The sequence below is a fragment of the Ricinus communis genome, chromosome 4 (assembly GCF_019578655.1).
Source record: "Ricinus communis isolate WT05 ecotype wild-type chromosome 4, ASM1957865v1, whole genome shotgun sequence".
Taxonomy (NCBI): domain Eukaryota; kingdom Viridiplantae; phylum Streptophyta; class Magnoliopsida; order Malpighiales; family Euphorbiaceae; genus Ricinus; species Ricinus communis.
This window is the reverse complement of record NC_063259.1, coordinates 11960166-11987960: the sequence shown is the minus strand read 5'-3', so window position 1 is coordinate 11987960 and position 27795 is coordinate 11960166. Positions and strand designations below refer to the sequence as shown.

The window sequence follows — 27795 nt, the reverse complement described above, 5'->3', positions numbered from 1 at the left end:
CTTTCACTTTTGACTTGTTTCTCAAAAGGGCCCTATTTGACTATTTGCAAGTGCCTGACGGTTTTCTTGTCTAAATTTGACTCGTGTGCAAAAGCAGTTCTGGGTTTGGATGGATTTTGGTGAAATTTGAATATAAAGAAAGAATTACAATAATAGAGAAGATATGAGAGATTTGATTATGTTGAAAAGGAGAGTGCTAATAATTAGATATAGAATATGATCAGGAGACTAAGATGGTTGATGGGTCGTAACTCACCCAAGAGCCTCCCTAGTAATGCTAGCCAGCAGAGCTCCGACATCACTCCTGAGACTCTGCATGAAGTTGCTATTTACATTCATAGGTTTCATAATCTTGACCTTTTCCAACAAGGGTAATCTTTTGTTTTACGAGTGTTGTCTGTTTTCTTGTTGGTTTCTTATATAATGCTGTAATAACCCTCAATGTTGATGTTAATGCAGATGGTATCAGATTAAGATCTCCATGAGGTTGGACGACAGTGAGTATAAGTCTGTAGGAACTCCAGCACGGGTTGTTCAATACGAAGGTACTCTATAATTTGCCATTGCCATTTGCTATTCAAAGTCCTTTTTCTTTTTTTCTTTTTCAAATCTGCAATTTGTTAAAGCCAATCACTTAAAAATGTGAAATTTGCTAAATGATACCCTTGTGGCCTGCTCAAATATAGCAGTTCGAGCCTTACCTAACTGCTTTGCATACACAATGATGAGCCTTTTGTTTTCATGTAATGGGTTCATTATCTTCCTTCATTCTCTGTGGTATTTAGTTCTTTTTCTCTTTGCATTCTTTTCATGGTTTAGGTGTCTATCTGCTTGTGTTATTGAAATACAGTCAGCTTTGGCTTTTTTTTTTTTTTTTTTTCCATAATTCATATGTTTAAATGGACTGAGGCTGAGAAGTGTGAACAACTGACTTTTATTTGATCTACAGCTCATGAACAAGGCTCTATAGGTGCACATGGAATTTGGACAATTGATGATATTGATAACAGTTTTTCAACACAACCTTTTTTGATAAAGTACGCAAAGCAGGATGTTTATTTGTCTATCATGATCTCCTTCATCCTGTCTCTTCATGCACATGGGGTTGAGGTCTCTTCTTCCTCTTTTCTTTACAATAGCTGAAATCGCTGTGGGTTTCATATAGGTTGTGTTCTAGTTATCTTGAATGATAAAATTCCTTGCTAAACTTGAACCAGTGGTGAATCTCCTAGGAGGATGCCAGACACTTATGCAGGAGCTTAGCACTTTGTATTCCAGCTTTTCTTTCTTCCTTTTCTTTAAAGGAAAAAACATTATAATCATTTTGATTTTGCAGAGATACATTAGTCAATAACTGGAAAACTATTATAATTTATTTATTTATTCCAACTCTTTTATGTTCCTCTTGGCCATTACATTCTGATACTGCTATAAATATCCTAGTAATTATAGCATGATGTTATTCAGGGTCCACCAACACCGGGTGTTGTTTTGAAGTTTGAACTCATGTATACTCCTGCTTTGAAAAAGGGGTTAGTTTACAATTATATAACAACTTATATCTCGGTATTTTGATATCTATTTGAACTTTATCTTATCTTCTTTCTTGTCGGTGTTTAACTTAAATTGGATATTCTTTGTAATTTCCCAATTGTAGGTCTGAGTTGCAGGGTTCTTTGAGTGCATGCCCTGCAGCAGTCCATGAATTTAGACTTCCTCCTAAAGCGCTTCTGGGGTTGCATTCTTATTGCCCTGTACATTTTGATGCATTTCATTCTGTCCTTGTTGATACAAGTGTACATATTATTACGGTAAAAGCCTCTTGGACACCCCTCAAGGTACCTTGGTTTGCCAGCTTGAGTTGCTAAACAGATTGCATGGTTGTGATTACTTTTACTTGACAACATTCTTTGTTTGTGACTGACCAGGCATCAGGGCAAGTGGGTTCTGCAGATTTTGAACAGATCTTGCTTATTAAAGAATTAGTAGCTGCACATGACATACTTCTTGATGACCTGCGAAATATTAGCAGAGCTATTGACCAATCAATTGAATTGAGTAGTTTTGTTCTTAATCTGGAAAATACAAAGTTTGGTTCCCTTATGCAATCTAATATGGGTGGTGCAGAGGAAGTTCTTGAAGTGTTAAACAAGCCACAAAATGGGGTCAAGGTGCTTTATTCATTTATAAAACTCGCCTTTTTGTTTTTCTTTTGTCTTAGCTTTATTATCATCAAGTTGCTACAGTTTTCATTCACTTGATATTCCCTTTGTATTTAAACAGAAAGAAAATGATACGGCTAATCTCCAAAATGATGGTTTGCTCCATTGCTTATCTCGGGATGATATTTTGGACTTTTTGCATTTGTTGGGGGACCAAATTTTGCATTTGTGGAATGCATTTTTGATGTTTCATAGGTACGTTTTTGTGCACTAACTTAATATTAGACATCCTTTGAATTCTTATGTGATCTGAACTTTTTGCAACACATGATTTCATTCATTTTTCTTTAGAGTCAAATTGGTAAAATATTTTCTCATGATCAATTTTCGGTATAGAATAATATTTTTGAGGTATGAGATTTGTGGGTAGATTGTAGATTTCAAATCATTTTTGTTGCTTTCAGTTATAATTATTATAGACTTCCTAAATGATGATATAAGGAAATAACAAATGAAGTTATATAGTTCAGGCCTGCTTCATAATATGTACTCAAACTTTCTTTAGTTTTTTTGTCTTATAAATTTCTTGTATAGATTGTTAGCAATTAAGTATACTATCTTTCAAAGATTAGCTTCTCTTTTGCTTGTCCCCAGCTTGCATCCCAAGCCAGCATTGCAACTCCATGGTTATCAATTTTTTACTGTCACTGGATTATCTCATATTCTAATATTATTCTAGGTATGGTTGTCCTTACATATTAAGGGTTGACTTTTTTTTTAACTGAAAGATTTATGGTGGAACTGGTTTAAGCTTGAGATACAAACCTGTAATATTAAATATTTTACTGAACTCCAATTTGGTTTTGAGTTGGTAGCATAGATCCTTATTCTTCATTTCCTTGTGCTTAGTGCTATATCTACATAGGGAATAAGCTGCTAAATCCTTGTTATTATTTGATCTTGATTTGAAGCCATCCATGGTGTAGCATGCTTGACCTCTCATATTAGTGCACTTTCTGGTCTTCAATGGACATGTCCTAGCCACCTCAAGTGTTCCTCTCACCTTATTTTCAGCGGATATCGCTATTACTTTCCTCCAAATGTCATTGTTCCTTTTCTGGTTTTGTTTTTAATAGTTTCCACATATTTATCTTAGATCTGGATATTTGCTACAATAATTTTATGATATTTCTTTGTATTTCCACATATTCATCTCGTACTCCCATTTTCTACATGTCATTTTTATGAACAAGTTTCTTCACTGCTCTAGGTACATCTTCACCAACAAATGTGAAAGTAGTTGAATTGCAATCTCGTGGAATTCTCTTTGAACTTATTTGGAATTACGAGTACTATAGCACTTCTCAATATCACCATTTTGCTTTAATTTTATGTTTGTTATTTTCAATCTCATCTACTTGTATAACATATCCTAGATTTTGTAATGTGCTTTATGTGAGACATCTAGAATATCCAAATTAACTCTACTTGTTTCACTTCCCTTTCCATTGCTTAAATTTAATGCATATGTTTTTTTCTTTCCTTTCCAAGTTATTTAGCTTGAAAATCTTGGACTCTAAGGGGTTCATAGCTATGGCTTGTGACTCTTTAGTGGGTTTCATTTACAGAGACAATACCATCTAATTAAACTTACATCGAGGATTATCCTATTGGATTTCTTTTGTTAGTTCATCCATGAAGAAACCAAAAATGATACACTTTAAAGATTGTGATGGTGTGAGTAAAATGTAATAGGAAACTATATTTGATCAATCAGAAGTTTTTACTGATCAGTGATGACCCTCTTTATTGCGTTCTTTGACACATTTAGGCATTTAGTAGATAATATGTTTCTTTCCAAAACAAACCATTAGGCTTGAGCATGGATTGCTCCAATTTGGTTATTTGAAATTCACCAGTGCTATACCAAACTTCAATTCTTTTCAAATGAAGGTACTAGAACCATACCATATATATAGGGCACTACACCGAATTGAACCAATTTTTCGGGTTCAGTACAAGTCGGCTCAATGCCATTTTCGATTTTGACATTCAAAGAATACAACTTCGAGTTGTGAATTAGGTTTTAACATTTTAAGAAATTACACAATTAAATATCATCAATATTGAGTCCTGAGTCTCGAGTCGTTAACAAAATAGAAGAAAGTACCTAGTCAACAATATATACATTGGTAAAAGCTAAATCCATAAACTGGAAAATAAATAGTGTGTACCTTGATTTTAGGGTATCAGCTCAAAACTTCAAATAAACAGCCAAAAAGACAGATCAAAGAAGAGATATTTGATTAAAAATTTCAACTTGATGTATCAAATGATTGCGACTTTTATTGATGAGTGAAATTGAGTTTGTGAATTGTGATTGTGATACCGATAGGTAAAAGGAAAATTAGGATACATAGTATTAGTAGTAACTGAGTGTGCATGTGTCTATTCAAATTATAATTATCAATAAAAATACATATAAAGTTGGTTCTATCAGCCTTGTATTTCAAAGTGAACACCCCATCTGCATCCAACCTGTTTTACTCCCAATGGTTTTGCAACAATATCCTATGTTCTGTCCATTTCCAACATATTTTTTCCTTTCTCATGCCTTGAGTCCAATTCTTGTCATTCAATGCATCCTTTATAGTTCTAAAAATTTCTGTTTAGTTGATAGGTGAGAGAGAAGCTTTGTGTTTATGTGAGAATTTGTGATAGGAGACAAAGTGGGAAACAAGATGTTAGGTACAACTCCTGATTACCTTTTTGAGAGCTATAGGTAAGTCTAAATCATCAATAATATTGGAAGAGAAAACGAAAGAAGTACCTGTTGAATTCTCTTATAGCCTAGTCACTGCAACTGGTTCAAATGATTGGTTTTGCATTAGGATCAATTGAACTTGTCTCTTCCTTGAGTAAATTAAAGGCAAATCTTCTCATTTTTTTGGGTCAATTTGTCTCTTTTCTTCTCCTATGGTAGCAACATGTTCTATAGATGATGGTAAATTAAATGGGATGCTTGTTTTTGGTGAAGCAAATGACTCAAGTGTTGGTGATGTTCATTGTTTGGTTGACTCTATGGCAAAAAAGTAGGCATGGCTAGTGGTTTAAGAGGAATAGTCAAAAGAACCTACATTATCTCTAGCATTGTTGTTCTTAATCTCCACCCAACAATGAGGATTATGTATTAAGAAACAGAGAATAGACTCACAAATGTTACATCCATGGAAACAAAGAATTTCTTAGAAGGTGGATAATATTAATAGCTCTTTTGGCTATGGAATACCTAAGAAAGACACTTTGGGCTCGGGGATAACATGAAACCATTTATGTAGGTGCATGAATGAAACACAACCAAATACCACACAAGTAAGGAATCCATGAGATAAGTAATGAGGAAAATGTATATAGAGTATTTGGATAGGCTTTTTTTGTCAAGAGTACGAGAGGGAACCTGTTAATAAGAAACGTAGCAACAAGCATTGTTCACCCAAACATTTCGGGACATCCCTTTGGAAAAGATGGGATTGAATGAAACTGAGAATATGTTTGCTATAGGGCATTCATGTATGAAGACTCATAAACAAGCCCTACTCTGTCAAAGAAAGAATAAAGAATTTATTTGAAATACTCTTTGGCATTATCAAATCTTATTCTTTTAAAGGAAACACCAAATTGTGTGTGAAGTAATTTAAGGAATGAAGGAATAATGGAACAAACTTTAGATTTATCTTTCATAATATAAAGCCTAGTAACTTTAGTACATTCATTATTAAAGGAAAAGCGAACAAGCCCTATTCACATTTGGAATTTTGGAAGGCCGCCTTACATTAGTATGAATCAGAGGAAAGGATAAAGAACTTTTGTTGATAATTGGAAATGACACTTGATGGTGCTTAGCAAGTTCACAAGCTTCAAAATGGAATAAACTAACATTGACATTTTTAAATAAGGAGGCTAACATGGTTTTAGCAAAGACAAAAAGAGATGGCCAAACCTAGAATGTTCAACCCTATTCCTAGTGGAAACAAATGAGGAGCCAAAAGAACACTTGAATACTAACCAAGTTCCTTAGTCTTAGATATGCCTTTTTCTCAAGGTTGTAGAGGTTGTTTCGCTTTCAAGCCCATGCAAATATCCTTCTAAGTTCTGCTCCTGAAACACACAATGATTATCATAAAAAATCACAAGGCAGTTTAGGGACTTGGTAAGTTGGTGGATGGGTGATAAGATTGTTAGTAAGATTAGGTGCGTGGAAGAAATTTTTTCAAAGAAAGAGAAAGTGGTAGAGTGATATTACCATGACTAGCAAAATGGTTTCCCATAAGCAACAATGATTGATTTCTCATTAAGAAAGTTTCTCTTTATCAAAAAAATTTAGGGTTAAAGAGTGATCAATTGCACTTGAATCAACTATCCAAGAATCCTAGGTAACTATATGAGATGCATTTAGAAAAGCAGTATTCAAACCCTTACCTGATTAATTGCACGAGCACAAACTGGATGATAAGGACTCCAAGAAGCTCTTTAATTTTGTAATTTCATCATCATTTAACCCTTTGACCGAGCTCTTGTTTTCATTAGAGATCTCTTGAGAAGTGGCTTCATTTATCATCAAATTTGCTCGACTTCTCTAACTATTTATTCTACTCAATACTTGTTCCACTCCTTGCAACTTGAAGCAGGTATCACAACTGTGGGGCGTGGTTTCTTAGAATGAGTTCACCAAAGGCTTAACAATAGAATGCTTTATTTGGCTCCTCTTTATTTGCTATCCGCTATCTCGTCTATGGTTGCCTTTAGCAACAACCATAGCAGAACTAACTACTATAGAATTAGTTTCTAGCATCACAAACCGCTTGCTCTTTTCTCCTCAAACAATAGAGAAAGTTTCCCCTAGTGAGGTAGTTTTTTTACTTCCCTAGAGTTTGGATTTTAACTTGATCAAATTCAGCATTTAGGCCTGCCAAAAAATCAAACACTCAGTTAGTTTCAGCTTCTGATACAAGCCATCTCCGTCCATAGACTAGTCATCACATTATAATAGTATGTGATTGAGAGATTACATATTGCTTGGTATTGATGGTCTTAGTTCTGATTTCATACATAACCACAGCATCTTCATCTTTAAAAAATAGGTGCTGCATATGGCTTCCCACACTTCCGTGGCATATTTTAAGAAACATGTAATTGTGGCCTATCTCTAGTTGCATGGGGAATTCAGCAGCCACATCATGATGACAGTATCTTCAATATCTAGTGTTCTGAATTTAGGATCTTCTTTGATTGGTGCTTCTCCAATAATATGATTGAGCTTGTCCTTCCCTTTGATAGTAAGTTTCACAATCGTAGTCCACTACAGGTAATCACAACCATCTAACAGAAACCCCAAATTATGAAGTTCATTGGAAACATGGTTTTTGGTTGCCTCAAGTAAGGTAACTTGCAGAATAACAGGATTTGAACTTGTTTCAGAGAAGTCAGACATCTTTAAACCAATAGAAACAACAAGAAATTAGGGCAATAAAGGCCAGAAGCAAGGTCGGTAATGAAGCTAACAGGATAGAGAAAAGGCAGCAGTAGTGCAAGGGGGAGCTGAAGGCCTGAGGGATGGCAGATATGGCTGCAAAACAAACCTTAGAACCGCTCTGATACCATGAAAGAGAAACTTCTGAAGTGCTATATTAATCACGCTGATTAAAGCCCTCTTATACATACTACTACAGATATTTACAAGAAAGGAAAAGAAAGAAATATCTCCTTCAGAATATATGAGAATAAAACAGAATAGGAAACTAGACAAAACAATATTTAAGCTACCAAACAAGGAAATTAATTCTAAATTAAGAAAAATATATTCTGATCCCAAGAATATTTAACAAATCCTGAGAGTATCTAACGTCTAATTCATATCTTTAAGATATGAACAACTTTGTATATTTTATTAACTTAAATATATAAGATCTAGAGTCTCCTCTGAACAATAGGAATTTCACTGATATCAATACATACATAAATTAGGGAAAATGACAGCAAAATACCTTGAACTGTGAAAAGTTTTCTGTGTATCTACTCCTAGTTCTTTCTTTTTGTTTTTCCTGCTAATTGCTTGACAAGACAAACTTTTTCCTTTCAAGGTCGGTGTAGCTGTTGCTGTTTATTCTTATGGAAATTTTAGCATGGACATAATTTCTTTGAATCCATGTTGAGTGGGGAAACATAATCCTTGTTTCAAAAAGCACAGAGAATCGGTTGCACCACATTACAAATCCTTTAAACTAGGAAAACACAGATAACAATAATAAAAGTGAGTCTTTATGTAGATCCAACTAAGATTAATTTTCCACTTCAGCATGAATCACAGAGAAAAGGTAGCCCAGACATGTTTATATTACTATTCTGATGAGATTAAAAAGACAAATCTACTTGATCAGAAAAATTATGCAAACTCAATAAAAGCTTAAGTGTAACCAATGACATAGTCTTAATTGATGGAAAGAAAGCTGCAGTGATTAATAAAATACTGTGTTGCAGTTAAATGCATTCTTGCTATATTTATCACGTAACTACCTACCTCTTTTTTTTTTTTTTCTTTTTATAACTAGAGTGAGCTCAAAGATCATTGTTTGTATTCCCTTTTCACTTGACAGGAGTTTTAAAATAGTTATAACTTTGGTTGACTAGGAATTGTGTTCTCTTTTTTCCTCCTTTCCTTCATGGTTGTTTCTATTTGTTTCTTCTATGATCATATATCTTCATTTTTGTATGTAATAAATGGTGCCTAAGGAATAGCTAATGGCTCAAAAGAAGTTTATAACAAATTTCAGTGATTTCCTTGAAATAATACAATGAAAACTTTCCTCTATAGATTTCTCAGCAAGCATAACTGGACTGATCTCAATTGTGTGTTCAAGGAGCCTTGTGGCATTGCACTAGTAATGGCTTGTATGTTTTAAACATGCTTCTTGTTTTTTCTTTATTGTGGTTATAATAATTTCAAGGTGTTCCTGTTATACATGATTACTCCTTTCTTAATATTTTACTATGCTCTAGGGCTAACAAGACAAAGATTTTGGAATTCCTTCATGATGTTTGGAATGATGGTCGAAGAGCTGAATGGTCAATATGGATGATACACACTAAGGTTGAGAGGCCACTTAATTTTTTGAGCAGTGGGATCGGTGCACCTTCCCTTCATGGTCTCCATGGAAAATCATTGAGTCAATGGAAGTTCTCTGACGATGTAATTCTAACATCTTTTTCTTTCTCTCTGTCACTGTCTGATACAGAATCTAGTTTTTATTATGCTCTAGATACACTAAGACGACAAATAACTATTTTATTGATAAGCACCATTATATAATTTACTTACGAATATGAGCCAAGTGTTAAAAAGTCTTTAGCCTGGTTTTGCTTCATTTTAAGCAAGTTCAAGCTCAATCTTTACTATTCAAGCCAATTCAATGCTATTACAGCCAAATAAAAGTTTCAGGTGTTGTTGATAATTGATTTACTACTTTTACATTAAACAAAACCAGCATACTGCAGTTTTAGTGGGTCCACCTACATAGGCCGCATGGTACCATATTTGCAAATGAAAGATATTTTCTCTTTATATAGAGGACACAATGCTCTTTCTATGCTTTTTCACGGTTAATGAAGGACAATCTTTCACATTTTGCTCAGATTTTATTCTTCTTTCCTTTCATTTCATGTACCTATATCTTCTATTATAGTGATTTAACTTAGTCATATGGTGTGCTTTTGCCAATATCTACATGGTGTATGCTATAATCAATTTTCAAACTTAAGTCTGTTACTTTTAAACCAAGTTTTCTTCGTGTAAAAGTTCGTTATATTATCATCTTTTTCAAAATTTTACCCAAGTAACATAAATAAGCCTTTTAATGATCCTAATTGTGTCAATGTCATAAGTGTTTGTATGGTCTGTTCATAAACAAGCTTAAGTTTATTTTTCTTTTTCCGTTGTGTTCATTTAGTGTCATACACAAATGAACGCAATTGAAATTGTCACATTTGTTCTTCTGTGTAAACCTTTGTTTTTTTTAATATTTATTTATCATTCATTTTTCCTTTAATAGTATGCTTGGATTTTTGCAGCCAGTCCAGAGTGCAATCACACGTGCTGAGCTTCATCGGCAAAGTATTGCCCAAATGAGGGTTAGTTATTGTGTTTTCATGTATTTGTATATTAAAAAGAAAAGAGAGAGAAAACATGGTTAATCTACTGTGATGTAGTGATTGATTGTTCTTAAATTTGTGCATGAATACACGGGTTCCATACAGATCAACAATCGGTCAATTCAAGATATGCATATGTATGAAGATCCTTTATCTGTTCCTATCATAATTGTGGAGCATGTTAGTGACGCACCATTGCATAATCACAATGGAAATTCGTGCATCAGCTATTTGTACCAGAAAAATTTGCTGAAAATACCTACTGGAACTAAATCTGGAGCTGTGCAAAAATTAACGGGGTCTAGATCGCAACCATGTGGACGTGTTATGAAAATAGTTGTCTTTGTACATGGGTTTCAGGTATAGTATGAGTTTCCAAAATTCTTATTTAGTGATCTTTTTGCTTGCTATTTTTCCATTTTTCCTCTTTTTTGATATTTATTTGTCTTCTAAGCTAGTGATGAGTATTAAACTACAAACAGGACAAGGCCTTCTACTCCCAAGTGAGGGCAAAAGATTGGAAAAAGAGAATCAAAACCAGCATAAATGATGAACTTAATGCCCCTAGTTGTCCTTATACTTCAAGAGTGGCATGTTCTATCTACATACCTGAATAAAGTAGCATGCAAGTTGGTTGCCATTTAGAATCTTAAATTCGGTAGAGGTTATGGAATCCAAGGATATGGTTATGAGTTGCACGTTCAAGAATATAAATGAAAATTTGAACTTGTAGAATTTTATAGAGAAAGGAAAAAAGAGAAAAATTCTCTTATTTTTTTTCATATATCAAACATAGGAAAAACACAACTTATATAGACTAGCTAAAGGATAAAAAAACTTAGATCAGGAACTAATTTATCTTATCCCTAAACCTTAGAATGTTTATCCACATCTCTAACAAACAAAGACTAATTAGTTATTATAACTTATCAACACTCCCCCTCAAGTTGGAGCAAATATATCTGTAATGCCCAACTTGCTAATTTGAAGTTTAAATTACTGTCTAAACAACCCTTTAGTTAAAATATTTGCCACCTGCTGTGTGGTTGGTACAAATGGAGTACAAATAATTCCTTCTTCAAGTTTTTCTTTTATGAAGTGCCTGTCAATTTCAACATGTTTTGTCCTGTCATGTAAAATGGGATTATGAAGCAATACTGATAGCTGCCTTGTTGTCACAATACAGCTTCATAGGTAAACTCACAGATCTTTTAAGCTCTTGTAGAACCCTTTTCAGCCAAAGAATCTCACACACTCCCTGTGCCATTGATTTGAATTCTGCCTCAGCACTAGTTCTAGCAACTACGTTCTGCTTTTTACTTCTCTATGTGACTAAATTACCCTAAACAAATGTGCAATACCCAGAAGGGGACCTTCTATCGGTGATTGAACTTGCCCAATCAGCATCCGTGTACACCTCAACTCCTCTTTTTTCATTTTTCTTGAAAAAAAGTTCTTTTCCTGGTGTACTTTTCAAATAACGAAGAATACAGCTTTAAGATGTTCTTTATATGGAGAATTCATAAACTGACTTACCAAGCTTACAGCGAAAGCAATATCCGGACGAGTATGTGATAAGTAAATCAGTTTTCCAACCAACCTTTGATATCTTCCTGTGTCTACTGGAACACTATTCTTTACCTCCCCAAGTCTAGAATTAGCTTCAATTGGAGTTTTAGAAGGTTTACAACCACTCATTCCAGTTTCTTTCAAGAGATCTAGAATATACTTCCGTTGTGAGACAACAATGCCTTTCTTTGACCTTGCCACTTCCATTCCAAGAAAGTATCTTAGTTGGCCTAAATCTTTAATTTCAAACTCCTTGGCTAGGTTTTGTTTCAATATGCTCATTTCAATTATATCATCTTCAGTCAAAATTATATCATCTACATAGACAATTAAAATAGAAATTTTGTCTTCAAGACTTTGATTATAACCTTGGCCTTTAACAAACTTTGTGAAACTCTTGAACCATGCTCTAGGAGATTGTTTAAGGCCATATAAAGATCGCTTTAGCTTACATACCTTGGTTCCAAATTTCTGAGCAAAACTAGATGGAGGTTCCATGTATACTTCCTCCTCTAAGTCACCATTCAAAAAGGCATTCTTCACATCCTGATGATTCAAAGACCAATCTAGATTAGCTGCAACAAACAAGAGCACTCGAATAGTATTGAGTTTCGCCAGAGGAGAAAAAGTTTCATAGTAGTCCACTCCATATGTTTGAGTGAATCCTTTGGCTACTAGACGAGCTCTATATCTTTCCAAGGATCCATCTGAATTTTACTTCACAGTAAACATCCATTTACATCCGACAACTGTCTTCCCATCTGGCAGATCCACTTCTTCCCAAGTAGCATTCTTCTCCAAGGCTCTCATCTCCTCCAAAATAGCATCTTTCCACTCAGGAATGTTTAGAGCCTCCTGAACACTATTTGGAATAACTATACTAGACTTTTGTGAGATAAAAGCACAATATGGTGATGAAATATTTTTGTAAGATACAAAATTTGACAAAGGATGTTTAGTACATGACCTACATCTTTCCTAAGAGCAATGGGAATATCAAGTTGACTAGATGAATTATTTGTAGGAAGTTTTGGAGACTTACCATAAATTTCATGATCCAACCTCTGAGTAGATTCTTGATGGTGCTGTGGGATAGTGGCTCTTTTTTGTGCTTGATGTTCCTTTGAATATACAAGACCTTTAAACTTTTTCGCATAGATATCAGTTGTTTCAATATTTTGATTTTGAGATGACCTTATCAAAGGTTGTTCAGTATTTTCAATATTTAAATAATTTGTTTCCACACTTTCTTTATTTTTCGACCCATTTTCTTTTGAAACATGATCAGACACCTAAGAAATATCATTATTTGAAAAAAAACTCAAAAGTTAAATCATAATCATAATTTAAATAAGAACCAGAATCAATTGAGACATCTTCACTAGTGTTCTCCCCCTGAAGATGAAATTTGTCAAAGTATGATTGTTCTTCAAAAAAAGGGACATCCATAGAAATAAACATTTTTTTAAAAACTGGATCAAAACATTTTTATAACTTTTTTGATTTGCAGGATAGCCTACAAAAATACATTTATGTGCTTTTGGATCAAGTTTTGAACATTTAGGATCATGATTATGGACAAAAGCCACACTTCCAAAGTTTTTTAAAGGAATGTTGCTAGTTAGCCGAGTTATGGGAAAATATTCACTAAAAACTTTAATTGGTGTTTTAAAGTTCAAAATTCTTGTAGGCAATCTATTAATCAAATAAATGGCTGTTAAAACTGCTTCTCCCTAAAGATACTTTGGAATTTTAGTTGTAAAACTAAGAGCTCTAACAACTTCTTGGAAATATTTATTTTTTCTCTCAGCCACCCCGTTTTGCTGAGGCGTGTTACTACAAGAACTTTGTTGAATAATTCCTTTTTCAGCAAAAAATTGTCCCAACACATTGTTAAAGAACTTCTTTCCATTATCACTTTGAAAAATTTTAATTTGAGTCTGAAATTGTATTTGAACTATATTATAAAAAATTTTAAACACACTTTCAACATCAAATTTCTCTTTTAAAAGAAAGATCCAAGTGACTCTAGTATGATCATCAATTAAAAGGATAAACCAGCATTTTCCAGAAAATGTTGGCACTCTAGAAGGACCCCAAACATAACTGTGAATCATGGTAAATGGCTTGGACTACTTATAAGATTGCGATTGGTAAACAGTTCGGTGATGTTTAGCTAATTCACAAAATCCACATTGGAAAAACAAAGGATTTTTATTCATGAATAACTTTGGGAACAAATACTTTAAATATTGACAATTTGGATGTCCTAACCGATAATGCTATAACATAATCTTAGTGTCACTTGAAACAGAAATAGAATTGAAACAAGTTTGCAGGTCTTGCCTTCCAAAGGTTGACTCATTATTGAAGAAGTAGAGTCCACCATCTACTTTAGCACCCCCAATCATTTTCCTCGACATTAAATCCTGAAATTTACAATAGGAAGACTTAAAAATCACTTGACAATTATGATCAGAGATTAACTTACTGACAGACAAAAGATTATATGACAAATGTGGAACATGTAAGACATTCTTAAGAATTAGAGAAGACGAAATAAGAATTGTTCCTTTCCCAGCAACAGTGGCTAAGGAACCATCTGCAATTTTAACCTTTTGATTTCCTGCACAAGGTATATAAGAGGAAAAAATTTGCTAATTGCCAGACATGTGATCAGTAACACCTGAATCTAACATCCAAGTGCCATGGGATTTGGAACAAGCTATGGCTGCAATTAAAGAATTACCTAATTGTGCAAAAAAACAAGACAGGTTAGATTTTTCTAAAGTTTGGGACTTAAACATCTTATACAGGTGCTCTATCTGTTCCTTGGTAAAAGGAAGAGATTCAGAAGAAGACTGGTGCCTCGGATTAGTATTGCTAGCTTGAAAAGCGCGTAGATCTCCCCCTAACTTGGTGTTGTCACTGCCTGTTTTCTTCTTCGGTTTCCCATGCAATTTCCAGCAAGTATCTCGAGTATGCCATGGCTTTCGACAATGATCACACCAGAGTTTCTGCTTTCCCCCTGAGTCTGTACCTCGAGTTACAAGAGCAGATCCATCAGCATCTATTTTTGGTTCATCATTTTTCAGCATTACTTTTCGTCGTGCTTCTTCTTTACGCACTTCTGAAAAAACTTCTCTAATAGTTGGTAAATGATTTTTTTTCCTAATATACATCCACGAACCTCATCAAGATCTTTGTTTAAACCAGCCAAGAAAACCAATACTCGTCCTCTTTCAATTTTCTTTTTGTACCGAGCACTGTCATTAGGATTCTCCCATTGTTCATCTTCAAACATGTCCAATTCCTGCCAAACAGTCATCATATCATTATAGTAAGCTGTCACCTCTCGATTACCTTGTTGCATTTTCCACATATGGGTGTTTAATTCAAATAACTGCGAATGGTTGTCCAAATCTGAATAGGTTTCTCGAATTGCTTCCCAAACATCCCGAGCAGTCTGCAAAAACATGAATGGTTTTCCAACAATCGGATCCATTGAGTTAATCAACCAAGCAGTAACCATCAAATTTTCTGAGCGCCATTGCCTGTATTTCGAATCATCGATTGCTCGTGGTTTTATCTCACTATTCAAGTATCCAAGTTTCCATTTTCCATCAATCACCAACCTCATGAAGTGAGACCATTCAAGATAATTCTTGCCATTCAGCTTGTGAATGGTGATTTGAAGAGAATTTTCAGGAGGAACAGGTGGAAGTAACTGAGAAACTCCCCCTAATGGTGTCACACCACTACTAGCTTCTGAAGTGGCTGAACTAGAGCCAACCATGGCAGCCTTTTAAAATTCATGATCAAGCCCTAAACTCTGATACCATATAAAATTTTATAGAGAAAGGAAAAAAAGAGAAATATTCTCTTATTTTTTTCATATATCAAACATAGGAAAAACACAACTTATATAGACTAGCTAAAGGATAAAAAAAATCTTAGATCAGGAACTAATTTATCTTATCCCTAAACCTTAGAATGTTTATCCATATCTCTAACAAACAAAAACTAATTAGTTATTATAACTTATCAACAGAACTTGTAAATGAGGATACAAAGTTCAAACGTATTGTAGAGCAGTACTTTGAAATTACAAGTCAGTTTTTATTTCCTTTATTGAACGTGAGCAGCACATACACAAGTATATGCACACTCGGAGGCTTCTTTTGAAACATGAGTAAACACAATAGAACTTGAGGCCTCCAATATCAACACATAAAAACTTGAAGTTCCCTCCTATTATTCCTATACCTCTCGCTGTCAAGGTGATGCACTTAAAGAAAACTAGATTTAAGAATTATTGTGATTTGATGTTAAGTTCTGAAATCAAGATATGCAATATCTAGTAAAGTTCTATGTAGGAAGTTTAGAACATAATAGTATTTAGGATTTCTATTGTTAGTTACGTTTTTGCTATCCTATTTAGTATTGGTCTAGGATTTTCCTTGTAAGATTGGTTTTTTTTTCTTTTTTTTTTTTTTCTCTTAGTTAGGATTTCTAATCCTAGTAGCTGCAGAATATTATGTAAACTTAGTTTATTTAGGTCTATGATTTCAGCATTTAAAAATTAATTCAGAAGTCTAAGCTTTGTTTCTGTCGGCTTCACGCTTTGTTTCTTGTGTCTGTTCAACTTTGTTTGACATCAATTTGGTATTAGAGCAGGTTCGACCAAGTTTTCTTAATCTCTTTCTCGACATGTGGGGGCTGTTAATCTTTTCCTTCAAATTCAAGATATATTTCTCTTTCTGAAGGAAGAAAGCTTCTATGCTGCAAGATATTTTGACAGCAACACTAAGTCCAACCATAGGAAGATTTTGATTTGTCCAAAATGCTCCTAGATTGCTTCCGATTTGATCAGAGATTAGCCAAAGTTGAGTTTGGTGATTTCTTTCGGGTTAAAAGAAATTAAGAGTGCTATAGATGCAGGGTACAATTGATTAAGTTGTATTATCATAGGAATCTGTATGGTGATATGGATAAAGATGGCAAGGTCTAACCCGAACTTGAAATCCAATCTGCCCTGCCCGATTTGAACCTGACTTGACCTGAACCTGATAAGACTCGAAACTGAACTAAGCCTGAAACGTCCAAAACAGCCTGGGACCACAAACTCTTCGAACCCAAAATGACATGAAACAAGACCTAAGCCCAAAACAACCCAAGAACCGAAATCACTCTCAAAACCGAGATAACTTGAGACCTATAATGATCTGAATTTATAATCAATAAGAATCCGATTAATGGGAACCCGAATAACCATATATATTAGTTATTTCATGATATTCCTTGAAAAGTTGGAGTTATTTTATTCCATTTATAAAATTTTAATGCTTACATAGGCAAAATCTGTCATGAAAGTAGTACTTCAAGAATTAAATGAGTTACAATTGTAAGAAGAGAGCATATTATTTATATGAAAGACCCAATTTTCATAAGGATAGTTATATACTATTTGTGTGTAGGAACTGAGATTACAACCAACTAAACCTTATAAATCAAATTGGCATAGACTCTTATCTTTAATATCTTTTTAATTTTTTGGTTATGATTATTTTTTTTTCTTTTCCTTTTTTTGCTGACTCAAGGTAACTTAAACCAAAACAACCGAAAACCTAAAATATTTGTTGACCATATGCCCTAAGACCGAAATTATCGGAAACCATAATAACCCAAGACCGAATCAACCTAAGCCCGCAATAACTCAAATCTGAAATGACACAAGACTGAAAATGACCCAAACTCAAAATAACCTGAAACCCAAAATAATCTGAAAAACCAGGACGGCATGAGATCAAAATTATCCAAACCTGAAATAACCCGAAACTGAAATCACCCGACTCAGTACTGAACTGACTCGCTCATTTGGCATCTCTAGGTATTGAAGATATCCTCTGTCTTTAATTGTCAAATATCTTTTACAAGATAAGGTCCATTAATATCTGCTATATTAGTTTTAATATTTGTTAATAAACCTGATTATGTGAAGGAAGTAATCAAGTCTATAGTTTCAGTTTTTGTTTTTGCCATCCAAAAAGATAGTGAAACTTTCTTCAAATCCTATTGCTGATTCTTCTGCATTACAAAACTGGAAGTCCAGTTTTCGCCTACCATGGGAGAATGATGCAATAAAAAACTAGAATTATGAATTATTATTATTTAATCTGTAGTTGTGAAATTAAGATATGTAATTCAGATTTTATCGTAAAATTTCTATATGTAAAGTTTTAGGATTTGGTATTATTCAGGATTTCATTTGTCTGTTATAATTTTGTGTAGAATTGGTTCAGGATTTTCCCAATTAGTATTGATTTATTATTCTCCTATTTAGGATTTCTAATTCTAATAGCAGTAGGATTAAAATTACTCCATATATTCTTACCTGCACTTTGTAATTTGTGGTAATGCTATGATTTGAGCTATTAAAATTAATTTTTTAAGGTTTGTGCTTTTTCTTAGCTTCATGCTTTGGTTCTTTCTGTTAGCTTCATGCTTCTGGGTTTTGTGTTTGTTCAACCTTTATGGTTCTGCATCACAAGCATATGCCAAAGGATATTGAGTTGCCTTAATACTTTGATAACTTTTTGATGTAATTATATGGATGATGTCATTGCCAAAGAGATCAAGTTTAATACACTAATGATGATATCTTAATTCAAACATAACAGGGACATCATCTGGATTTACGGCTTGTTCGTAATCAATGGCTTTTAATAGATCCGAAGACAGAGTTTCTTATGTCGGAGGCAAATGAAGACAAAACTGATGGGGATTTCAGAGAGATGGGGCTAAGGCTAGCACAGGAGGTGGTATCTTTCACAAAAAGAAAAATGGACAAGGCCTCCAGAAATGGAAACTTAAAGAGCCTAAAGCTTAGCTTTGTTGGACATTCTATTGGAAATATAATTATAAGAGCTGCACTGGCAGGTATATCAATGTGACTATAGAGGGTGTTTTATTGCGTTTGCTCTAGTTAAATGCTAGATTTGTGCTTTTGGTTGGCAGAGGGCATCATGGAACCATACCTGAGATACTTGTACACATATATTTCTATATCTGGTCCACACTTGGGGTATATGTACTGTTCAAACTCATTATTTAATTCTGGGTTGTGGCTCTTGAAGACGCTTAAGGGCACACAGTGCATTCATCAGCTTACTTTCTCAGATGATCCAGATCTTATGAACACATTCTTATACAAACTTAGTAAGGTACTGAAAGGGATTTCCAGTTTATTTGAGAGTACTGTATTTGGTTTCTGTTTTTCTATACTGGCCCTTTTCAATTATATTTAATACAAGGGAGAGAGAGAGAGAGAGAGAGAGAGAGAGAGAGAGAGAGAGAGAGGAGGACGAAGGTACTTGGGCTCCTGCTTCTTTGGTTCTTTTAAAAATTGTCTCGTCTTTTATACTCTTCTCATTGCCGATTGCTACCGTTTTCCATTGACTATTTTTCTTTAATGGAGGCCCTACTGTTCTCTTTCTATAAATTTTTAGGTCTTTTTTTCTTGTCTCTTCAATACTCTTTTTTATTTCTTTAATACTTTATCGTGAATGTATGGTCGAGCAGAGGTGACCTAGTTTTATGTTAATATAACGTTACTCTGTCAAAATTTTAAAATCTTTGAGATAACTGATTTGTTATTAGAAAGTCATACCTCATTTCACTTAGGTGCGTAGCCCTTTTTCCCCCTTCCATAGATCAGCTATTATTCAATCACTTCCTGGGACTAAGATGTCGGTCAAATGCAAGATGAATTGTGCTAATTGTATTTGGAATGCTTCAAAGAAAAAATGAAAAAATGAAAATGATTGCTATTTTCTATGGTTGAAGTACTAAAGTTCTTTTTCCCCCTATTTCAGGAGAGGACACTGGAGAACTTCAAGAATGTGGTCCTGGTATCTTCACCACAGGTATTCCTCGTACTTTTAGACATTTTTGGAATAAGTGTTGCCCTTGACTTAATTTTGTCCCAACAGGTGTAGCCATTTATTGAGGCCAGATTTCCTACTCGATAATTGAACTTCAAGAATTTTGCTTCTAAATCTTCCACGAAACCAAATTTCCTAGAAACACAATATCCTGATGTGGGTGTTCTATCCACTTCAGTACTTGTCTAATATGCATCTGAAAAACACTTAATATGAGTATGCCCATGATATGCATACATATTTACCATGTTCAGGTGTTCCTTCCAAGTGACTAGAAATTATGTTCTAAAGTTGCTCAATGATGTATTGTAATGACATGACATAAATTGACTCACAAATTGACAGAAGATGCAATATCTGGACAAGTCATTGTCAAATTATTTAACTTCCCAACCAATCTTCTATATTTCTCAGGATCCTCAAATAGTTTATCTTTTACAAGTTGCACTTTAGGCATCATTGGAGTGCTACAGGGCTTTGTCCCCAATTTTCCTATCTTAGTCAACAAGTTAAGACATATTTCCTAAAGATACCTTTTCTACTTCTTGTGACTTCAACACCCAAAAAATACTTTAACATCCCTAAGTCTTTTGGGTGAAACTAAGTGTGAAGGAAGGACTTGAGAGATTAGATTCTTGTAGCATCACTCCAATAATGACAATGTCATTCACATAGACAATTAATAAGATTATGCTAGCTTCAGGCTGTTTGTAGAAGATAGAGTGATCAGATTTGCTTTTCTACATTCCAAACCTCTCACCTATATTATTAAATTTTCCAAACCAAGCACGAGGACTTTGTTTCAGGCTGTACAAGAATTTTTGAAAATGACAAACTTTTCCATACTCCCCCTAAGCAACAAATCTAGGAGGTTGCTTCATATACACTTCCTCCTGAAGAAAGTGGTTGCCATAGAAATCAATAACCTAGTAGATGTTAACGTAGCAACAGGAGAAAAGGTGTTAGAATAATTCACCCATAAGTTTGAGAATATCCTTTAGTAACAAGACGAGCTTTCAAATAAGCAACTAATCTATTAGGATTTATTTTAACTGCAAAAGCCCATTTACACCCAATAGCTCTTTTCCTTGTAGGTAAGTTTACCAAGTTTCAAGTACCATTATCATCTAAAGCTTTCATCTTCTCTATCATAACATTATGCCATCTAGGATGACATAGGCTTTATGAACGGTTTTAGGAAGAAAGATAGAGTTCGGAGATGCAATAGAAGAATAAGAAGAAGATGAAGTGATTATACAACGCAAAAGAGGAGACAAGATAACTACACTGATATTTTCCTTTCCAAAGAGCGATAGGAAGATCATTGCTTAAGATTAGATCTGATGACAAAGGTACTGACACATGACATGTTTAGTTGGATGTTCTCGCTGAGAATAGACCTAAATGGTAGGAGGCTTAGTAGGATCAGGAATAGAGGATGTGATAAAATAGATTACCAAATCATCATCTCCCTGACTTGCACAAGCCAAGATGGAAAAACAATGTGGCCAACAAAGTAACATTAACTGACACAAGATACTTATTAAGGCTAGGATAACAACATTTAATATCCTTTTCTTAACACAAGAGTAACCAAAAAAAATGCATTTCAATGATTTGGGATCTAATTTTGTGCCCTGAGGACAAACATTCCAAGCTAAGCAAGTGCAATCAAATATCTTAAATTCAATAGGAAACAATGACTAATTTGAAAAAAGAATGTATTAGGGAGTCGTTGTTAAGAACAAATGAAAGCATATATTTAAATGAAAAACAAGTAGTAGAAACTACATCAATCCAGAAATGTTTAGTGACAGGGCTCTTTCAGTTTGAAGATGTCTTTTTTTTTCTTTAGCCACCCCATTGATGTATCCACACAAGAAATTTGATGTATAATACCATTTTGAATCATGTAAGTTTGATATAATACCGAAAAAATTCTGACAAGTATTCTTTGAGTTTTAATCTAAGCACAAAAATGAGAACAACTCGGAATGATTTTTCATCAAATATAAGCAAGTCAAACAAGAGTAATAATCAACAAAAGTAACAAAAATTTAAATCCAGCTTTGGACATAACTAGACAAGGACCCTAAACATTTAAATAAGCTAATTCAAAAGGAGAACTTGCTCATTTATTGACTCTAGCACTTGAACCAAGATGATGGTGTTTGACAAACTGACATGACTTACAATCCAATGAAGACCAGCTATCAAATTGAGGACACGTTTCTTCAGGAAAAGGAGAGAAGGATGACCTAACTGACATTGTGCTTCAAAGGGGTTATTATCTTAAATACAAGCTATGGATTTGACACTTGTGTCTTGAGGATGTAGAGACCCCTAGACTCATGTTCCTTATCAATAATTTTTTTTTCGTCATAAGGTCCTGAAAGAGGTAATAATTAGGAAAAAATGAGATCCAACAATTTAGTACACGAGTAAGCTTGCTGATAGAAATTAAACTAAAGGACAACTGAGGTAGACTCAAGACCAATGTCAAAGGAATTAACAGAGTTAGAATAATCGTGTTAAACCTAAGAACACAAGATGTAGATCCATCTGATTGAAAGTAGAAAATATATTAGAGTTACTTGGTATATGATATGTGGCACCAGAATCAATGACCCGTTTGGAAGATAAGGAAACAAGATACGTATTTGGTTCACTTGACTCGGCAATGGCAGTAATAGGAATGGATGAAGACTCTAATGATTCTTGGTATTGAGAGAAGTTTGCAAATTAATCTACAGAGATTAAACAAATTTCTCATATGCGTCACTATTGGATGTAACAAGGGCCGACTGAGTTCTTTGATTTTTGTTCTGCACTTTCTTATAGTCATGTTTTACATGACTTGGCTTATGACAATATTAACACAATCACTCCTAAGTCCTGCCCCGAGTATCAGCTCCTATGTTAGCAGTTTTGGATTGTTGTTTTCATATTCAGATTTGTTATTCCGACTAGGGGTGAGCAAAAAAAAACATTTAAACAGATACCCAAACCAAAATCGACCAAACCAAATTGAATTTATTAGTTAACTGAGCCGATGGTTTAAGTTTAGGTTTCAACTTTTTTACTTTTCTGGTTTTGGTTCAGTTTCGGTTTTCTTGTTAAACAAATTGTAGTTTTCGACTAACCAGCCAAAACATTATATTTTAAATTTTCTTAAATATATTTATTATGTACATTACCTAAAATAATCTTATTATCCTTTCTAAATTCTCCAAGACCCCCTTACAAAAATATAACAATACATCTTATATTTTTCAATATACTTATGGATAATTTCAATTTGTAGTCCTTGAGTTTGTGTCATTTAAGAAAGAGATTAGTTTGCATTTGCAATTTTGCACTGATTACTCCAGATTTTTATGATATTATCAGGTAATTACTATTTACCTCTTGATTTTTACTTTAAAATATGAGTTGCCCCTTGTGATTAAATCCTTCTTATATTTTTACAAAACTAACTACTAACTCCTCCATCCAAAGTTAATATAGTCAAAGGATTAAATTGAAAAATAAAAATTACGACTTAGTCCTTAAACTTTTACCAAGTATGAAACTCATCTAAAATTAATTTCTTCATCATGTTCGTGAAATTATTGATTTTAGTGAGTGATAATTTTACAATAAGTTAATTTTAGTATTTAACAAAATAAATTAATTATCATTTTTACTTGCTCTAATTTTTAGCACAATCTAATTCTAGAAATTTAAATATTTTAAAAATACTTATATTTAGAGCAACATTATCAAATTAGTGTATTATTTAATTTTAATATTAAAAAAGAATACGTATTTATAGTGAGGCATATTTATTTTTATTATTATTTTAATAGTAGAATTAAACTATGCTAAAAATAAAAATTTTACTCGAATTTGATAAAAAAGAACTTATTTTGGAAGATTTTAATACTTTATATGAAGTTCAAGGATCAAATTATGATTTTATTTTTCAATTTAGTTCGTTGACTGCGTTGACTTTGGATGAGGAGGTTAGTAATTAGTTTTGTAAAGACATAAGGATTTAGTATAATAAAATCGATACAGGGTATAATTTGTATATTAGAATAAAGATCAGGGAGTAAAAACCCTTGATATTATTTGTTGGAGAATTCGGTTAACCAATCCAAATAATTGGTTAGCCGATTCATGGTTACTATTTCAGTTTTAAAAATTAAAAAACTGACATGAATGGATTGCTCTTAATTTTTATGTAATGTTTTTGGTTAATCGAACCGTGAGCATCCTAAATTCTAACAAACAAGAGCACTGCTAAGCTGAACATGTGGGGAATTCTCTATGCAAGGTACCCTGTTAAATGTGTCTTATTATGAGGAAATCTCATAACGAGGGAATTTAAAAGTTAGCAGTACGAAATTTAGATGGAAGACCATCTAAAAACTTGTAACATTTATTTTCTCTCTTTGAGCTTGTTGAACTTTCACATCAAAACTAAACAGTAATAACATATTTAGCTCTTCCTGAAGAGTTGAAGTCCATGAAGTAGCTTCTGAGAGGCCTATCTAGTGATAATGAGTCTATCTATTTTAAGCTTTAGATATTTTTGCAATCCTAATTTTGAATTAGTAACAATTTACTAAATGAATTTTGCGAATTTTGTTACAATTTTATCACAACTTTCTATAAACGTGTCTTTGCTTATCTATTATTTTATATGTATAATAAAAAATAATGAGATGGAAACAACCTAATAGAAAAGAGTTAACAACATCAAAAATTACTATTGTTGACAAGAGGGGAGAGAGAGAGAGAGAGAGAACTATAATACACACATTGAGAAGAATTTTTGTATTTGATTCATAATGCTACATGTATTTATATACACAAAAGACTAATCCTACTTTAGGAAGGAGAATTAGTTTAATTCCTATTAGATCTCTTTCCTAACCAATATACATTGCTATCTAATTATATATATCCTGTAACACTCCCCCTCAAGCTGGAGCATAAATGTTAATCATGCCCAACTTGTTATAAAGATATTTAACTCGAACCCCATTTAGAGCCTTAGTGAAAATATCTCCCAATTGTTCTCGTGTTTTTACATGTCTTGTGGAAATCAAGCTTTGTATTTTTTCACGAACAAAATGACATTCAATCTCAACATGCTTCGTATGCTCATGAAAAACAGGATTAGAGACAATATGAATCGCGACATGATTATCACACCATAATTTAGCTAGAACTGTAGTCTTAAAGCCTAGCTCAATCAAAAATTTATATACACATTACTTCACACACAAATTGTATCATAGGTTTATATTCTAATTCTGCACTCAAATATGAGACCATATGTTGCTTCTTACTCTTCCATGATGCTAGATTTCCTCCAACAAGGATACAATAGCCAAAAGTAGACCTTTGATCTTCCTTGGATCCTGCCCAATCCGCATCTGAAAAACACTCAATCCTAAAATGATTGTGATTTCTATAAAAGATTCCACGACCAAGAGCTCCTTTCAAATAACACACAATTTATTCTACTACTTTCCAATGATCAATTGTTGGAGAAGACATGTATTGACTCACAACACTAATTGAATATTCAATGTCAGAATGAGCCACTGTTAAGTAATTCAACTTCCCAATCAATCTTCTATATCTCTCAGGATCTTTAAACAATTCACTATCTTTTGCGAGCTGCAATTTAGCCCCCCAACTTAACTATCTCGGATAATTAGTTAAGTACATACTTTCTGTAAATCCTTTGTGTGAAATTAATTGTAAAAAAAGGATTTAAGAGGTAAAATACCAAAGCATCACTTCCAATAATAACAATGTCATCCACATAGATAACTAATAGCATAATGCCGCCTTCAAACTGTTTGTAGAAAATAGAATGATCAGATTTGCTTTTCTTCATTCCAAACCAAGAACATGGACTCTGTTTCAAGCCACGGAGAGACTTTCAAAGACGACAAACTTTCCCATACTCTCCCTATGCAACAAAACCAGGAAGTTGCTCCATATACACCTCTTTAAGCTCTCTATAAAGAAAGGCATTCTTAATGTCTAGCTAATGGTGGGGCCAATTGTGAATATCTGCTATAGATATGAGTGACCTGACAGAAGTTAACTAGCAACAGGCGAAAAAAAGTATAAGAATAACAAACCCCATAAATTTTAGCACATCCTTTCACTACAAGACGAACTTTTAAACGAGCAACTGACCCATCAAGATTTACTTTAACTGCAAAGACCCACTTACACCCAATAGCCTTCTTTCCCTGCAGGTCTATCGACTAAGTTCCAACTACCATTTCCATCTAAAACATTCATCTCCTCAGTTGACTAAATTCCAAGTACTTCCACCAATTTCTTTATAAAAAAAGGAAAAAATATCACCTTGTGGTTTAACTTTTTGACACAAGAGGTTTGTGGTTTTTTTGGTAACATTTTAGCACCTTGAATATTACACTATTAATAATCTGTCCAAATCCATTAACACCGTCCAAAGCTACTGAATTTCAAACGAAGTTCAATTGCTGACGAGAAGTAGAGTTCTTTTGTCTTGTCAGATCATTCAAAACTTGTCAAAGTTGACTAGAATTAAAGAAAAAATCAAGTTGTAAAACTATTTCTCCTTCTTTGAACTTTTTTTCCTCCAAACTCGAAGAAAAATGACATAACTAGTGTTGGCTGAAAACTAACTTGATAAGGAGTTGAGTGGTGGTAGAGTAACAAGCAATTGACACCGAATAAATAAGCTACAACTATTGAATTAACGCTATTAGTGAATTTAGATTTAAATTGTTAATGATTTTATTTTGAGGGTATTAAAGTATAACAAAAAAATACTACAAGACCCTTTATATCAAAAGGTTAAATCACAAAGTCAAAGTTTTGTACTTTTCTCTTTCTTTATTTATGCTTAAATGGACATTCTACTGATCACATGCACAAAATCCCTAGTTATTCGGTCTTATTTCTGCACAATAACTAATTACTAATGGTCTCTCAGGATGGTTATGTTCCATATCATTCTGCCAGAATTGAAATGTGTCCAACATCTTTCTTGGACTACTCCAAACGGGGCAAAGTCTTCTGGGAGATACTGAATAATTGCTCGTCCCAGATACAAGTGCCTTCTACACCGCAACGACTCTTCATGCGGTGTGATGTCAGCTTTGATACTTCTTCTCATGGCAGGAACCTTAACACCATTATTGGAAGAGCTGCACATGTTGAATTCCTGGAATCAGACAAGTATGCAAAGTTGATAATGTGGTCTTTTCCCGAACTGTTTCGTTAACTGACACAGGAACCTGTATGAAATACCCATTCTCTTGATGCATCTTCTACGTCCTTAAGGGTACTTTTCAATGGTCAGAAAGTAGTTAAATTCAGTTAAAAAGTATCGGTGGATCCAACCAATGAGACATTTGCATTCTCAGAAGTAAATGGCAGGAATCCTGTCGGTTAGATCTATTTTGGCAGTCACGGTCCCCTTTCTTTGATGTCTTACCCTGAACTAAGGGCACAAAGAACTGCTTCTCCAGTGAACGGCAACAACATTTTCAAACTGGCACAGGCTAATACATGAAGATGCTGACTACTGTAAATAATTGGCTTGAAGGTTCTTCCAATGAGACAAGTCCTTTTCAGAATGACAATTTGGCATAGTCTGACCTCCAGGTAAGCAGTGTACTTTTCATTGATTGTCACATTTATGTTGCTCATACTGATATATGAAGTGGGGAGGTATGCGCTGATGAGCCTTGCAATCTTTTGTAATTCTATGTATAGTATGAGAAGGTAGTGTACCATCATTTTCTATCTCAGGGGAAAGCATAGATTTTTTACAAAGTAAAATATGAATTTGTATCAGCCATTCATTGTATATCATGTTTTATCCACTGCAATATAAACCTGATACTTGCCAA

General features: G+C 33.8%; 1 protein-coding gene across 1 annotated transcript; it reads left to right on the top strand.

Annotated features, from left to right (window-relative positions):
- Window positions 1-27795, top strand: LOC8286241 (protein FAM135B). Its single transcript, XM_025157286.2, has 14 exons — window positions 1-371; window positions 460-545; window positions 950-1110; window positions 1468-1532; window positions 1658-1838; window positions 1929-2171; window positions 2284-2417; window positions 9219-9408; window positions 10287-10346; window positions 10473-10727; window positions 18617-18875; window positions 18954-19159; window positions 19811-19861; window positions 26874-27795. Exons 1-14 carry the CDS (start codon window positions 217-219, stop codon window positions 27162-27164), a joined length of 2337 nt encoding a protein of 778 aa, XP_025013054.1. The 5' UTR covers window positions 1-216; the 3' UTR covers window positions 27165-27795.

What these genes read in the sequence shown, in the direction of transcription:
- LOC8286241 (XM_025157286.2), top strand. Translation starts at nt 217, where the DNA reads ATGATCAGGAGACTAAGATGGTTGATGGGTCGTAACTCACCCAAGAGC. An exon ending in GCATTTTTGATGTTTCATAG is followed by an intron (nt 2,418 to 9,218) that starts GTACGTTTTTGT and finishes ACTATGCTCTAG; the next exon opens with GGCTAACAAGACAAAGATTT. An exon ending in TCTTTGTACATGGGTTTCAG is followed by an intron (nt 10,728 to 18,616) that starts GTATAGTATGAG and finishes CAAACATAACAG; the next exon opens with GGACATCATCTGGATTTACG.